Raw genomic sequence first — 13,486 nt, forward strand, 5'->3', positions numbered from 1 at the left:
ACGAACATGTAACTCAGAAACAAAAAACATTAGGATACTGTACATGGCTCATAATAAAACATCAATAGCCTATACTGCGCACATTATTTGAAGGGCATACGAATGAGCGCTCAGAGTGGTGACAGGAAGAGTCAGAAATAAAAGGAGGGCGGTGCAAACCTCACTGAATGCACTGTGTTTACCAATTTCAACACTACGGGGTGCAACTATGTTATTTTGTACATTAAGTCCTTCAAACGAACATGTAACTCAAACAAAAAAACATTCGGCGACATACTGTACATGGCTCATAATAAAACATCAATAGCCTACTGCGCGCATTATTTGAAGGGCATACGGCGAGCCTTGCGCTCCGCGAACTCGTCCACGATGCTCTGTATGTCACTGATTCAGTGAGCTTTTAAGCGGTAGTCTCACGACCCGAATAGTAAACAATAAACATGGAGTCGTTAGTATTGCTGGTCTTGGTGCTGTGGCTTGTTGTCACCTACAACACCAACAGATACTGGCAAGAGCGTATAGATGAGGCGAGGCGCATAAGGCTTCAGAAATTCTCGTAATTCATAATTTTTCTTCTTCCGGGTTTGCGGTGTTTACAGATCCCAGCGCGCTCGCGGGGCGTGTGTGGGCATGTGAGGACACTCCTCCTCACCAATCAGTGCACAGGGGAGTGTCTGCTCACGCCCCCAACCTCAGTCGGCACGGTTTGGCTCGCTTCAGCCCCACTCCAAAACGGTGCGAGTTTTAGGGGCTAAGCAGGGCTGAAACGAGCTGAGTCGTGCTGGTTTTTGGTAGTCGAAACGCGAGCCGTGTCGGGCTGAAGTGAGCTGAAGCGAGCTGAAGTGAGCTGAAAAAGGGTAGTGGAAAAGGGCCAATAGAACTCTGAAATTAGTTTTATTTTACAATGCCTATATTTTCCATCTAAATTCTATACATTAATCAGGAACGCACATCAATATTTAATTTATATTGTTCTCAGTGATTTTGCATGAAAAGATGTTATTACTTTGTTTCCCAGAACTCATCTCTGTGTATCAGCAAAAGCTGAAATCCAACCTGAGAGAGAAGTTTAAAAGAGTTAAGGAAGGAATCTCACAGCATGGAAGCTCAGCTCTTCTGAATGAGATCTACACAGAGCTCTACATCACAGAGGGGTGGAGTGGAGACGTCAATAAAGAACATGAGGTGAGACAGATTGAGACAGCATCCAGGAGACCAGCAACACAGGAGACACCCATCAAATGTAATGATCTCTTTAAAGACACGTCCATCAGAAGTGTGCTGACTAAAGGAGTTGCTGGAATTGGAAAAACAGTCTCTGTGCAGAAGTTCATTCTGGACTGGACTGAAGGAGAAGCAAATCAGGAGGTCACCTTCATGTTCCCACTTCCCTTTAGAGAGCTGAATCTGATGAAGGAGAAAAATCTCAGTCTGATGAATCTTCTTCATCACTTTTTCCCAGAAATGAAAGAATTTCGATTAATAGACTGTGATATGAACAAAGTCCTGTTGATCTTTGATGGTCTGGATGAGTGTCGACTTCCTCTAAATTTCCAGAACAGTGAGAGATTGTGTGATGTGACAGAGTCGGCCTCAGTGGATGTGCTGCTGACAAACCTCATCAAGGGGAATCTGCTTCCCTCTGCTCTCCTCTGGATAACCTCTCGACCAGGAGCAGCCAATCAGATCCCTCCTGAGTGTGTAGACCAGGTAACAGAGGTACGAGGGTTCAGTGATCCTCAGAAAGAGGAGTACTTCAGGAAGAGGATCAGTGATCAGAGCCTGGCTAATAGAATCATCACACACATGACATCTTCAAGAAGCCTCTACATCATGTGCCACATCCCAGTCTTCTGCTGGATCTCAGCCACTGTTCTCGAGAGAATGTTGGGTGAAGCAGAGAGTGGAGAGATCCCCAAGACTCTGACTCAAATGTTCACACGCTTCCTGATCTTTCAGATCAAACACAAGGACCAAAAGTACCATCAGAAATGTGAGCCTGATCCTCAGCAGACCAGAGCGAGTATCCTGGCACTGGGAAAACTGGCTTTCCAACAGCTGGAGAAAGGAAACCTGATCTTCTATGAGGAAGACCTGAGAGAGTGTGGCATTGATGTGAGAGAAGTGTCAGTGTACTCAGGAGTGTGTACCCAAATCTTCAGAGAGGAGTTTGGGCTTCACCTGGGGAAGGTGTTCAGCTTCGTACATCTGAGCGTTCAGGAGTTTCTGGCTGCTTTATACGTTTTTCTCTGTTTTAATTTTAGTAAGGGAAATGTGCTCATGGATCAAAGGACTGGGCTTTTTAATTTCTTAAGAAAGTCAAACACGTCTGATTTTCTCAAGAGTGCAGTGAACAAGGCCTTACAGAGTGAGAATGGACACCTGGACCTGTTCCTCCGCTTCCTTCTGGGTCTCTCACTGGAGTCCAATCAGACTCTCTTACGAGACCTACTGCCCCAGACAGGAAGTAGATATCACAGCAAACAGGAAACAGTCGAGTACATCAAGGAGAAGATCAGGGAGAATCCATCTCCAGAGAAATCCATCAATCTGTTCCACTGTCTGAATGAACTGAATGATCATTCTCTAGTGCAGGAAGTACAACGTTACCTGAACAGAGATGATTTCAGTCGTCTCAGTGGAGTCAGACTCTCTCCTGCTCAGTGGTCAGCTCTGGTGTTTGTGTTACTGAACTCAGAACAGGAGCTGGATGAGTTTAATTTGAGGAAATATGACTCATCAGATGAATGTCTTCTGAAGCTGCTGCCAGTGGTCAAAGCCTCCAGAAAAGCTGAGTGAGTGTTTTTATTTTTATTTATAAATGTATTACTGCATGGTTTGTTATTTTAATGTCACGCTGAACTGCAGTGTTTAGATTAATGCTTGTTAATAGTGACTCTAATCTTCTTTAAACAAACCTCTGGTACTTTTACAGGAGATGGTTTCACTTTTTACACTAACAGGTTATTAAACCAACCTTCTGACACACGTGAACACACCACCTGTACTCAGGTCCACTCCAAACCCCCAGAAATCAGAGGTGTGTGTGTGAGCAGAGAATGATACACACCAACTGTTTTACTGTCTGTTTGAAACTCAACACACAACTTTGTTCAGTTCAAATAATTACATCATATTTTTCCCAAAATCTTGACCTCCAGCAGTAAAACAAGCCCAATAAGAAGTGTCCATCAAACCCCACCCTGACAAACTCCTGAGCAATCAGAGAACTCCCTCATGGACAAACAGTTTGGTGCTCTGGAAAATCAGTGCAGTGTGAAACTAACCAAACCAAATGACACTAACACACTGTGCACTGAAAAAAAAAATCCTTTGCATTTACTTGATTTTAATGTATACATCGGTCCCACATGATCAGAATGTGTATGACTGACATCATTTCCTTCTTTTTTTCAATGAATTATTACTTTTGGGGCAGCAGGGTGGTGTAGTGGTTAGCGCTGTCGCCTCACAGCAAGAAGGTCCTGGGTTCAAGCCCAGCGGCTGACAAGGGCCTTTCTGTGTGGAGTTTGCATGTTCTCCCCGTGTCTGTGTGGGTTTCCTCCGGGTGCTCCGGTTTCCCCCACAGTCCAAAGACATGCAGGTTAGGTTAATTGGTGGCTCTAAATTGACCATAGGTGTGAATGTGAGTGTGAATGGTTGTCTGTGTCTATGGTGGGGTTTACATTAGACCGTATCAGCGGATCATCAGATTAACATTTTTAAAACGATTAGCGTGCACACAGCAACGCGAATACACGGATACGCTTGGCTCCGCAGGCATTCTGCGCTCCAAATCACTTCGCCCTGAACAGTGAGTGCCCTCTGGAGGGTGCGCACTCCGGCCCTGCGCAGCTCACAGAGCGCGCGAGTGAAGCGCACGAGCAGTGATTCGGGACTGAGCCGCTGTGTGTGTGATCCCAGTGCATGTCGGGCATGCGCGTCACTTACCACTTGTAAGTGGAAGGATGGCAAGCCTAAAGACAATCATAACTACACAATGGGCAGTATTTGCATCAGTATTTGCAGTATTTTCATACTTTTATACTCTTTAATGAAAGGTGATACAAGGCGGAAGTCCGCGCCGTTTTTCAGCAGTCGCGTCACATGACCAATGCCAGCGAATCAGGAAGGTGGACGTCACAGTGACGTTGTCCAATGACGACGCCAGCTAGAGCTCAGCACAGCGTATCCTCAATGTTCACACAGCACCGGACCAGACACTATCTGGATTGAATACGTGGACCCTGGCGGATTCCCGTTTCGCGGCGTTTCCAGGCGTTTTAATGTAAACGGACAGTGCATCCGCGAAGAAAACGACACAGATACGGTCTAATGTAAACTTGGCCTATGTGTGTCAGCCCTGCGATGACCTGGCGACTTGTCCAGGGTGTACCCCGCCTCTCACTCATAGTTAACTGGGATGGGCTTCAGCTCGCCTGTGACCCTGTAGGACAGGATAAGCGGCTACAGATAATGGATGGATGGATGTAATTATTACTTGTTAAACCAAAATATTTCAATCATGTTTGACTATTTAAAAGAATCAAGTTGATTTAACTTTTTTTTTTAACTATTGCAATGCCAATTCATGGAGTAATGTTAAAGTGATATCATCATGTTCAGGATACCAGATTGTTAAATGTAACTAACTTGATTTGTGAATGCTAATATTATTTAAAGGTATTATGTAACTTCAAAGCAATTTTATGATGTCCTTACAACCCAAGTTAGGTCTCTAAATTTAACTTTATTTGTTAAAGCCAGCCAAATTGTTTTGTATTTAAAGTTTGTGCAAATACAAAAATCAAATATAAAAAAAAAATTGCACTGACAAAAAACAAAGATTCAGGGTTCTGGATTAAACGTTAACTGTATTGATCCTTAAACTTTACAGATCACACATTTTACCTGAACAGAAGGACTCCGTGCAGTTGCCAGACAGTAAATTCAGCATAAAAACACACAGCAGATACAGTATAAACTTATCATAGTATGTTAAAAAAATACTGTGAACTGTTAGTACAGCACAACAGTGCATCCTCAAGAGTGAATACAAAACAATAACAGTATTTTATTGACGTAAGCCAAACATGCCACAAACTGAATAAGGAAAATAAGCTCTAGTGCTTCGTAAAAAATAAAAAAAAATTTACCATGAGGGTTAACCCTGTGAACACCATTTTACACAGCTGACAATTTTGACAAATCAAAGTGGATTTACAAACAAAAAGTAATCAACCCTGCATAAACTCATCACTGAGAAATAAACACACACACGCACACAAAAGTGGATACACAACAGAAATCAGTCTGAGCCGTTGACTGAGAGCCTGTTTTTCAGAGCAAGTGCTTTGTTGGAAAGTTTACCTCCATCCAGTTCCATCCAAATCTTTTGGATGACCTCAAAAGTGTAGCGGAGGTCAGTAGGGTAGCTGAGGTTCAGTGCATACATCAGTCCGAACAGCATAGCAACAGCTAATGCTACATTATCAAGATCTTGTAACACCTTGATGCCTTCAAGAACAATGCCAATGTCCTCTGCTTCATCACTTGAAGCATGTTCTTTAAGAACATAAATCCCAATGGTGGTGTCTTCAATGGCCTCACTGATGGTGTTTTGATCCATGCTCTGTCCAAAACAGACAAAAGGTAGGTAAACCAAAATTAGGCAAATCAAACCTTTTCACCAAGCCCAATCAAGAAAAGAATAAACATAAAATAGTGACACTGTAGATCTAGGTAAGGTGAAAGTTAGAATGAAGGTAAATTTAAAGACAAGAACAAGTAACTACAGCAGAACATTATATAAACATTTAATAAAATGGAAGCATTATCTGTTCCATGAGAACACACTGTGAACGCACCTGCTGATTGGCTGAAATAATGTTGTGAGGCTCGGTCCAAGCCACTTTGTTGCCCAGTTACAGAACCATGGTTGTGTATGAACACTGGATTCTTTTTCAGTGCACACACAGATCAGACAGCTGGCGGACCATGAGGAGATATTTACTGAGTTTGACAAAAAGTGTATTGCACAATTGTTCTTGAGAACCATTTATTCTACCTTTAAGTTAATTTGTCTACGTGTGTGTGTGACCACAGCCTATACTGCCAGACACGACGTGGAAGCGCCGGTAGGGTTTTTGTAATTATGTTGAATTCCTCTAGGGGTCAACAGAAGTTGCGCGCTGTAGCTTTAAAGGAGAACTGAAGGCAAATTTTTTTAATCATCAAAATACTATTTATGTCATTTTATTAAATGTAGGAATGCATTTTTGATCGCCATTTTGTCGCTGCTATAGCAAGTTATGAGTGTTTGAAATATGCTCTGTAATATATCAGTCCATATGTCAAAGCAATGGCCGTAAACGACATTCGCTGAGACCTGTGCGAGACATCGTAGGACGGAAGTATAACATTAAAATTGCGCCTCTCCTTGGTTCACCTCTGAACTTAGGGCCATGAAGGCCAAGGGAAGGCGGCTAGAGCGCCTTTATAAGAAAACCGGCCTTACTATTCATCTTTCACTCTTCTTCTCTCCACGGTGACTTGTTGCTGAAGAAAATGGAGACTTGTCCATAATTTTCGTGGGCTTGCAGGTCTTCTTGGCTTATTTGGCCTCCAACTTATCGGTCCACCTTCTGCTCCGGAGTTGTTAACGACACTTTCTGGCGACATTTGAACGTATTCAGAGTTTGTTTTTTTAATTCAATAAATTTCAATCAACAAGAAATAAATTATTACATTCAGCATTCTCTATAAACAACTGAAGTCTACTTGATTAATCCATGTTCACAAGCAGAATATAAATTAATTGTGTTGCATTTACTCACTTCATTTTTGGAAATTTAAAGACCCGATATTTCCCTTTTTTCAGTGTGTGTGAGAGAGAGAGAGAGAGAGAGGTGTGTGTGTGTGTGTGTGAGAGAGAGAGAGAGAGAGAGAGAGTACTGTGTGTGTGTGAGAGAGAGAGAGAGTACTGTGTGTGTGTGAGAGAGAGAGTACTGTGTGTGTGAGAGAGAAAGAGAGTACTGTGTGTGTGAGAGAGAAAGAGAGTACTGTGTGTGTGAGAGAGAAAGAGAGTACTGTGTGTGTGTGTGTGAGAGAGAGAGTACTGTGTGTGTGTGAGAGAGAGAGTACTGTGTGTGTGTGAGAGAGAGAGTACTGTGTGTGTGAGAGAGAAAGAGAGTACTGTGTGTGAGAGAGAAAGAGAGTACTGTGTGTGTGAGAGAGAAAGAGAGTACTGTGTGTGTGTGTGTGAGAGAGAGAGTACTGTGTGCGCACGCGCGCGCGCGTGTGAGCGAGAGAACTGTGTGTGTGAGAGAGTAGTGTGTGTGTGTGTGTGTGAGAGAGAGAAAGAGAGTACTGTGTGTGTGTGTGTGTGTGTGTGTGTGTGTGTGTGTGAGAGAGAGAGAGAGAACTGCATGTGTGTGTGAGTACCAGGCCCGTAGCCAGCATTGTGGAGGGGGGGGGGATCTTTTTTCCCCAAAAGTGGACTTCATCTGGCGCCCTACTCCCGTACCCCCCAAATACACAAGCACACTTCAAATCTTCTAATTTAGACATTTTTTTATTCGTTATAAGTTCTCTGTTGTCTAACTTATTATTGTTATCTTCCTACAATTGTGCTGTGACTTCATTGTCTGTCTCTGTTGCTCACCTCAGTTGTCTGTTGTTGCTCTCCTTCACTGTCTGTCTCTGTTGTTGTTTATGGCATCAGAACACTCCTGATCTGCCCATGCTTTAGCATAAAAAACAATTTCTAATTGAGATAAATGTTTCAAGTAATGCTGAGATTGAAATAATATCGCACAGCCCTATAAGGACAATTAATTTAAAATTGCCCAAATGCAGCAACAGTGGGTGTTTTCACACACACTGGTCTGAACATTTTCATTTTTCAGCTAGTGCACACGTTTCTTTTCACTCTGATCCAAATGCCAAACCACTGACAGGGCGTCATGTTACCATGATGCCATGTTACCATGACGACTGAAAAACACGTGCTCTTAAAGTCTCGCATTTTACTGTCTTCACACCACACCACAGCTCCAATTTCCCAAGCTGAAAAAAAATAAAAGCAGCCCCAGGTCCGATGCTACTAGTACATAGCCATAGAGCCACCTAACTCATCTCTGTGTGTGTGCGTGTCACTGACACACATAGACTGACGGACGGGCTGACGCTACCCCCCACCCCCACTGATCACTCTGACAGATCGATCTACCACTACTGTTGTAAACAAAAGAAAAACAAAAGTCCTGCACTCAGCACCTTACCCATTTTGGCCCTTTTTTGGAACATGGCGCCAATATTTTGGGACAAAGTAGCAGCAGATTTCTTGCATTTTCTGTCTTTATCTTCTTTTTTCCCCATTTTCTCTTCTATCCAGGGCTACCGCGTGACGTCACCGTACCGCGAGATTGTGCTAGGGCGCCATATTGGAAGACCAAGTACATGCATACATACATACATACATACATACAATCAGGCCCGCCGACAGGGGGGGACAAACGGGTATGTTGTCCCGGGCCCAGGAATGGGGGGGGGGGGGGGGCAGAACTGGGCTCTCGTGAAGTTGCAATTATTTTATTTCATTTCAAAATGTGTTGATTTGGGGGAGAAATGTGCTATATTTGCATTCAATAAATGATTTCTAGATCTTTTGCCTTTATTGTCTTTGAAAAAGGTGTCAAGACCCCCCTACCACCCCAATGCAAAAATGGTTTGGTCTGACTCTTTGATTAAGGGGAAAAAAACAACATCGTTCGATCATAGCGCTTCGACAATCAGGGTGCGTGCCATTTGCCAACATGCACAAGTCAGGAGCACAGAAAAGAAAAGAGAAAAAAAGAGAGGAAGAAACCAAGAGACTCAGGGGCTCACTGCATAAATATTTTAAAAAAAGATTCGGATGATGCAGCAGGTACTAGCAAAGGCAGTGGGGCAGCTGAGCCAGGTAAGACCAGTGTTGGGCACGTTACTTTCAAAAAGTAATTAGTTATAGTTACTAGTTACTTTTCCCAAAAAGTAACCGAGTTAGTAACGGAGTTACTTTGTCATAAAAGTAACTAATTACCAGGGAAAGTAATTATTCCGTTACATTTTGTTCCCCCTCAAAAAAAAAAATGAAATTCAATTAGTGTAATCATAATAAAAGTGAATGTTAAATGTGTTTAATGACTGAAATGGACACTTAACAGAACCAATTAGTAACGTTATCTACACTATATTAATATTTTTGTGGGACAATGTGAGATAAGACATCTATCAAATGTAATATATTTTTGTAGTTATTAAAATTATGTTACTAATTACTGGCCACTGATGAGGACAAACGCTTTGTTCCTCGACATAATGTGCATTGCATGTAAACACTTTTGCCTTTTATTTCAAGTAATGAAAAGTAATGGCTGTGTTTCCAATGTGAAAGCGCAGTGCTGGGCTGACCGCTCGCCATCGCTGTCTCTTCCGATTGAAAGAGCGCGCAGTAGTGCAGTAGGCGTGGCCTACCTACTTATGTTGTCCAAATCTACTCTGATTGGCTTACTGTGCCGTTGTCTCGCGTCTCCCCGCCCCACACGAAAGCAGAGTAAAGAAAGGCTGAGCGAGCAGCGTGCCAGATGAGAACAGCTTTAATAAAGTAACGCATAGTATTTTATTGTAAGTAACGGGAACAGTGTTATAACGATTTAAAAAGTAATTAGTTAGATTACTCGTTACTAAAAAAAGTAACGCCGTTAGTAACGCTGTTTATTTCTAACGCCGTTATTCCCATCACTGGGTAAGACACAGCCAACTTTTTCCAGCCCCGTAAAGTAACCCCAACCAAGGCATGCGTGGCACGCAATTCATGTTACAAACGAGGGGAGAGCAAGTCACACTGAACACCATATCAAACGCACAGGGCATTGAATCATTTCATAACCACAACGGCTTAATAACATTGTGTTTCATATATCTGATTGAAGCTAAGAATATTCACATTAGCCTGCAATCATATCCCGCCGTTTCTCGAACGGTGTGTTGTTCTCTGCTTTTCACACTGGACAGTACGCACGCACGCACAAAAGTCCGGCGCATTGCATTTCGCACCTGAATAGTTGCAGACTAAGGAAATGTTAAAATGTTAAAACTGTAAAAATGTTGAAATGCTAAAATGAAATGGTTGTTGACTGGTTGAATTGTTTTTGAATACCTGTCATTTAAGGGTTGGAGTGAGGAGAGACTGGGATAAGAGAGGTGTGTGTGTGTGTGTTGGCCCGGGGGGGTGGCCCATTCAGAGCATTTTGTCCCGGACCCAGCCAAAGCTGTCAGCGGCCCTGCTCACAATATAAAACAAAGTACGAGCGAGAGTAAAGTGACACGATGGCTGATAATTCTGGTTATGTGAGTACATTACCAGCTGCAGAAAGGGCACGGTATGTGGAGAAACTGGCTGTGATTGATGGGTTTGACCCATATGATAAGACTCGGGGCAAGGGAGAGTGGGTTTTTTTATTTCATAATTTATTTTTAATTTACTACTTATCTGTTTTTATTTACATATATTTGAATTATTTGGACATGGGGAAAAACTATATTTAAAATCCAAAGAGGGATGGAGGGAGGAAAATTAAAACAAAAGAAAGAAATGAAATATAGAGTAGAGTATATTTGATAAAATTAAGGATGTTTTTATTCAGTAAACATTTAAAAAAAATGTTCTACAACACTCTAGCCTAGTGACTTACCAGGAACAAAATAGACTTGAAGTATTCAGATCCGCTCTGCATAAAGCAGCTAAATCCTCTCTCTGTCTCCCGGCAGAAAGCTCCTTGGTTTGCTTGTGTCTCAATCACAGCTGGTATTCTGTAGAAAGACTTCTTTTCACCTTTCCCATCAGCTTTGTTGGAACCCTAACACAGCACAAAAGTTTACCATTGTAGGTTTATGATGAACCAAGTGCCTCGTGGGTTCACATACCGCGCGCTGCCTTTATTTCCCCCTAATCACGAGTTTGTTGGTCTTCTAATGGAGCGCAGGGTTTGTTTACTTCCGGTTTCGGGTGACGTCAGTGAAAGGGGTCTAATGGGGGCATTACCGCCACCCACTGGATTGGGGTGTAAAGCAGTCTGAACAAAACGTGTAAACATAAACATAGGAGAAATGAACCCGTTTTTCTAACTCGTCCTCACTTAGTCTACTTTTCTTTTTTGATTAGTCTGGATTTGATATTGTAAATTTAAATATGATTCAATGTATATTCATCGGACATGAACAAATGAATAAATCTTGAGTAATCTTGAGGGGCGTGTGTGTCCGGGGGGGGGGAATCGAACGAACCCTCCGATCCCCCCTGGCTACGGGCCAGCGTACTCTGTGTGTGTGTGTGTGTGAGTGAGAGTGTGTGAGAGAGAGAGAGAGAGAGAGGGGAGGAGTGAGCCGCTTTTTTATTTTTGGACCCCTAGCCAAAATAAAAGGGCTGAAGTTAAAATGATCCTATGCAAATGAAAGGTATTCAGAGTAGTTGCAACACGAACCAAGTTGTACAACTAATCGTGCAACCATCAGTTCTACAGATGGGAGAAAAAGCCTGTTAATTTTATGGCTCACTCCTCCCGATCTAAGGGAGGTGTGAACCACCCCATGGGGAGGACTGGACCACTGGCTTGAAATCATGAACAAATGACATTTGTCATGAAATACAAACTTTTATTTGAACTGTAACAAATGAAATGTATTTAAAAAAAAAACAAATCAGACTGTAAAACTTGTAAAACAGTAAAGATATCAAAAAAATCTAAAATCTTAACAAAAAAAGTCCAGCTATTATAAGTTTTTTTTTTTTTTTGTAGGAACACATGTTTGCACAGCAGCATTACAGTCTATAAAACATAATTAAACCTGAGGCCTGTCTTTAGGCGAAACACCAAAATAATCTGAAATGAGATACTAGTAATGGGCACGCTTAGCCAAATAACCAACTAACCTAGGCTCACTCCTCCCATGCACTGTGTGGCTCACTCCTCCCAAAACGACCCGCCATTGCTTCTGATGTCGACCTACATTTGAACGGAAGGATGTGGCCCAGGTTATGTCATCACACAATACCACAGTACATGTCTAATAAACAACAACAACAATGTGATTGTTATCTTGGTTTATTAGACAATAGGATGAAAAAACATGTTAAGTGAAATATTTACTTACTACCTTGAATTTTAGACTTTTGTTCTCCTATTGTGAGCAGGGTGCCAGGCTTCCATCCACTGTGGGTTGAAGTCAGGGGAATTCCCTGGTGACTTCATATGACAAGTTAACTGGGATAAACCCTGGCTAAATTTAGAAAAATTTTAAGTGGTTCACTTCTCCCCATGGCTCACTCCTCCCCACTCTCCCCTACTGTGTGTGAGAGAGAGAGAGAGAGAGAGAGAGAGTACTGTGTGTGTGTGAGAGAGCGAGAAAGAGAGAGTACTGTATGTGTGTGTGAGAGAGCGAGAAAGAGAGAGTACTGTGTGTGTGTGTGTGTATGTATGTGAGTGAGAGAGAGAGAGAGAGACTGTGTGTATGTGTGTGTATGTATGTGAGTGAGAGAGAGAGAGAGAGAGACTGTGTGTATGTGTGTGTGTGAGAGAGAGAGAGACTACTCTGTATGTATGTGTGTGAGTGAGAGAGAGAGAGAGTACTGTGTGTGTATATGTGAGTGAGAGAGACTTGTGTGTGTGTGTGAGAGAGAGAGAGAGTGTACTGGGGCGGAGCTAAAGGGGGGCGGGCGGGGCCATTGCCCCTGGGCCTTGGGCCCTCCCCCTAGCCGTACAGAGCCCCACCCTTTGACATTCAGCCCCTCCCAATAAATGTGCCTTACGTGATTTCATTGGAAATTCCTTGAAACCTACAAGTTCTCACATGATTACAGACTAGTTGACCGATATATCTCTCATTTTTGCTACACATTCTTATCATGGTTAAAAAAATAAAAAAAACCTGTGAAATCCCTAAACAAATTTAGAATATAATAAATTGTCATGTTTTCAAGCTAAACTCAGCTGTTCCTTTTGTATTTAATTGTTTTTCGTTTGAGGAATTTGCAGAAAACTGCAATGCATGATGGGTAGGATCTAAAGGCTGCCAAACGTCCTCATCCGTCTGACGACATACAACAAAACAAGGAAGGTGCATGCCTGGTTGCGGTTGTTGGTTGTCTACTAGAAACGAATTCAGCATGTTTAAAAGTGGGGCACAAAAGAGGAAGGAAAAGAAAAATAAAGAGGAGGCAAACTCTAAACTTCCAAAGTTGGATTCATTTTTTACTTTGCCTTCTCCTGTCCCTGAATTTGCTAGTAGTGAACACGCACTGCCCTGTGTTAGCACTAGCAGCAGTAGCGTGGTGGTGCTTAGCAGTAGCTCCGGCCAAAGTCATATAGAGGAGGGCGGGGAACGTGGAGAGGGGTTAGCTGAGATGAGCAACCACAATCAGGAGGGTCAGGAACGTGGAGAGTTA

At 42.5% G+C, this 13,486-nt stretch overlaps 1 protein-coding gene across 1 annotated transcript in view; it reads left to right on the top strand.

Annotated features, from left to right (window-relative positions):
- LOC132887193 (NACHT, LRR and PYD domains-containing protein 12-like) overlaps window positions 1–13,486 on the top strand; it is an 81,372-nt gene that overhangs the window by 20,550 nt on the left and 47,336 nt on the right. Inside the window, exon 6 of the mRNA XM_060922664.1 lies at window positions 1,019–2,795. Within this exon, the coding sequence (XP_060778647.1) occupies window positions 1,019–2,795 (1,777 nt within the window). The remainder of the gene's footprint in view (window positions 1–1,018; window positions 2,796–13,486) is intronic.

Source organism: Neoarius graeffei, chromosome 5 (genome assembly GCF_027579695.1).
Source record: "Neoarius graeffei isolate fNeoGra1 chromosome 5, fNeoGra1.pri, whole genome shotgun sequence".
In the NCBI taxonomy this organism is placed as follows: domain Eukaryota; kingdom Metazoa; phylum Chordata; class Actinopteri; order Siluriformes; family Ariidae; genus Neoarius; species Neoarius graeffei.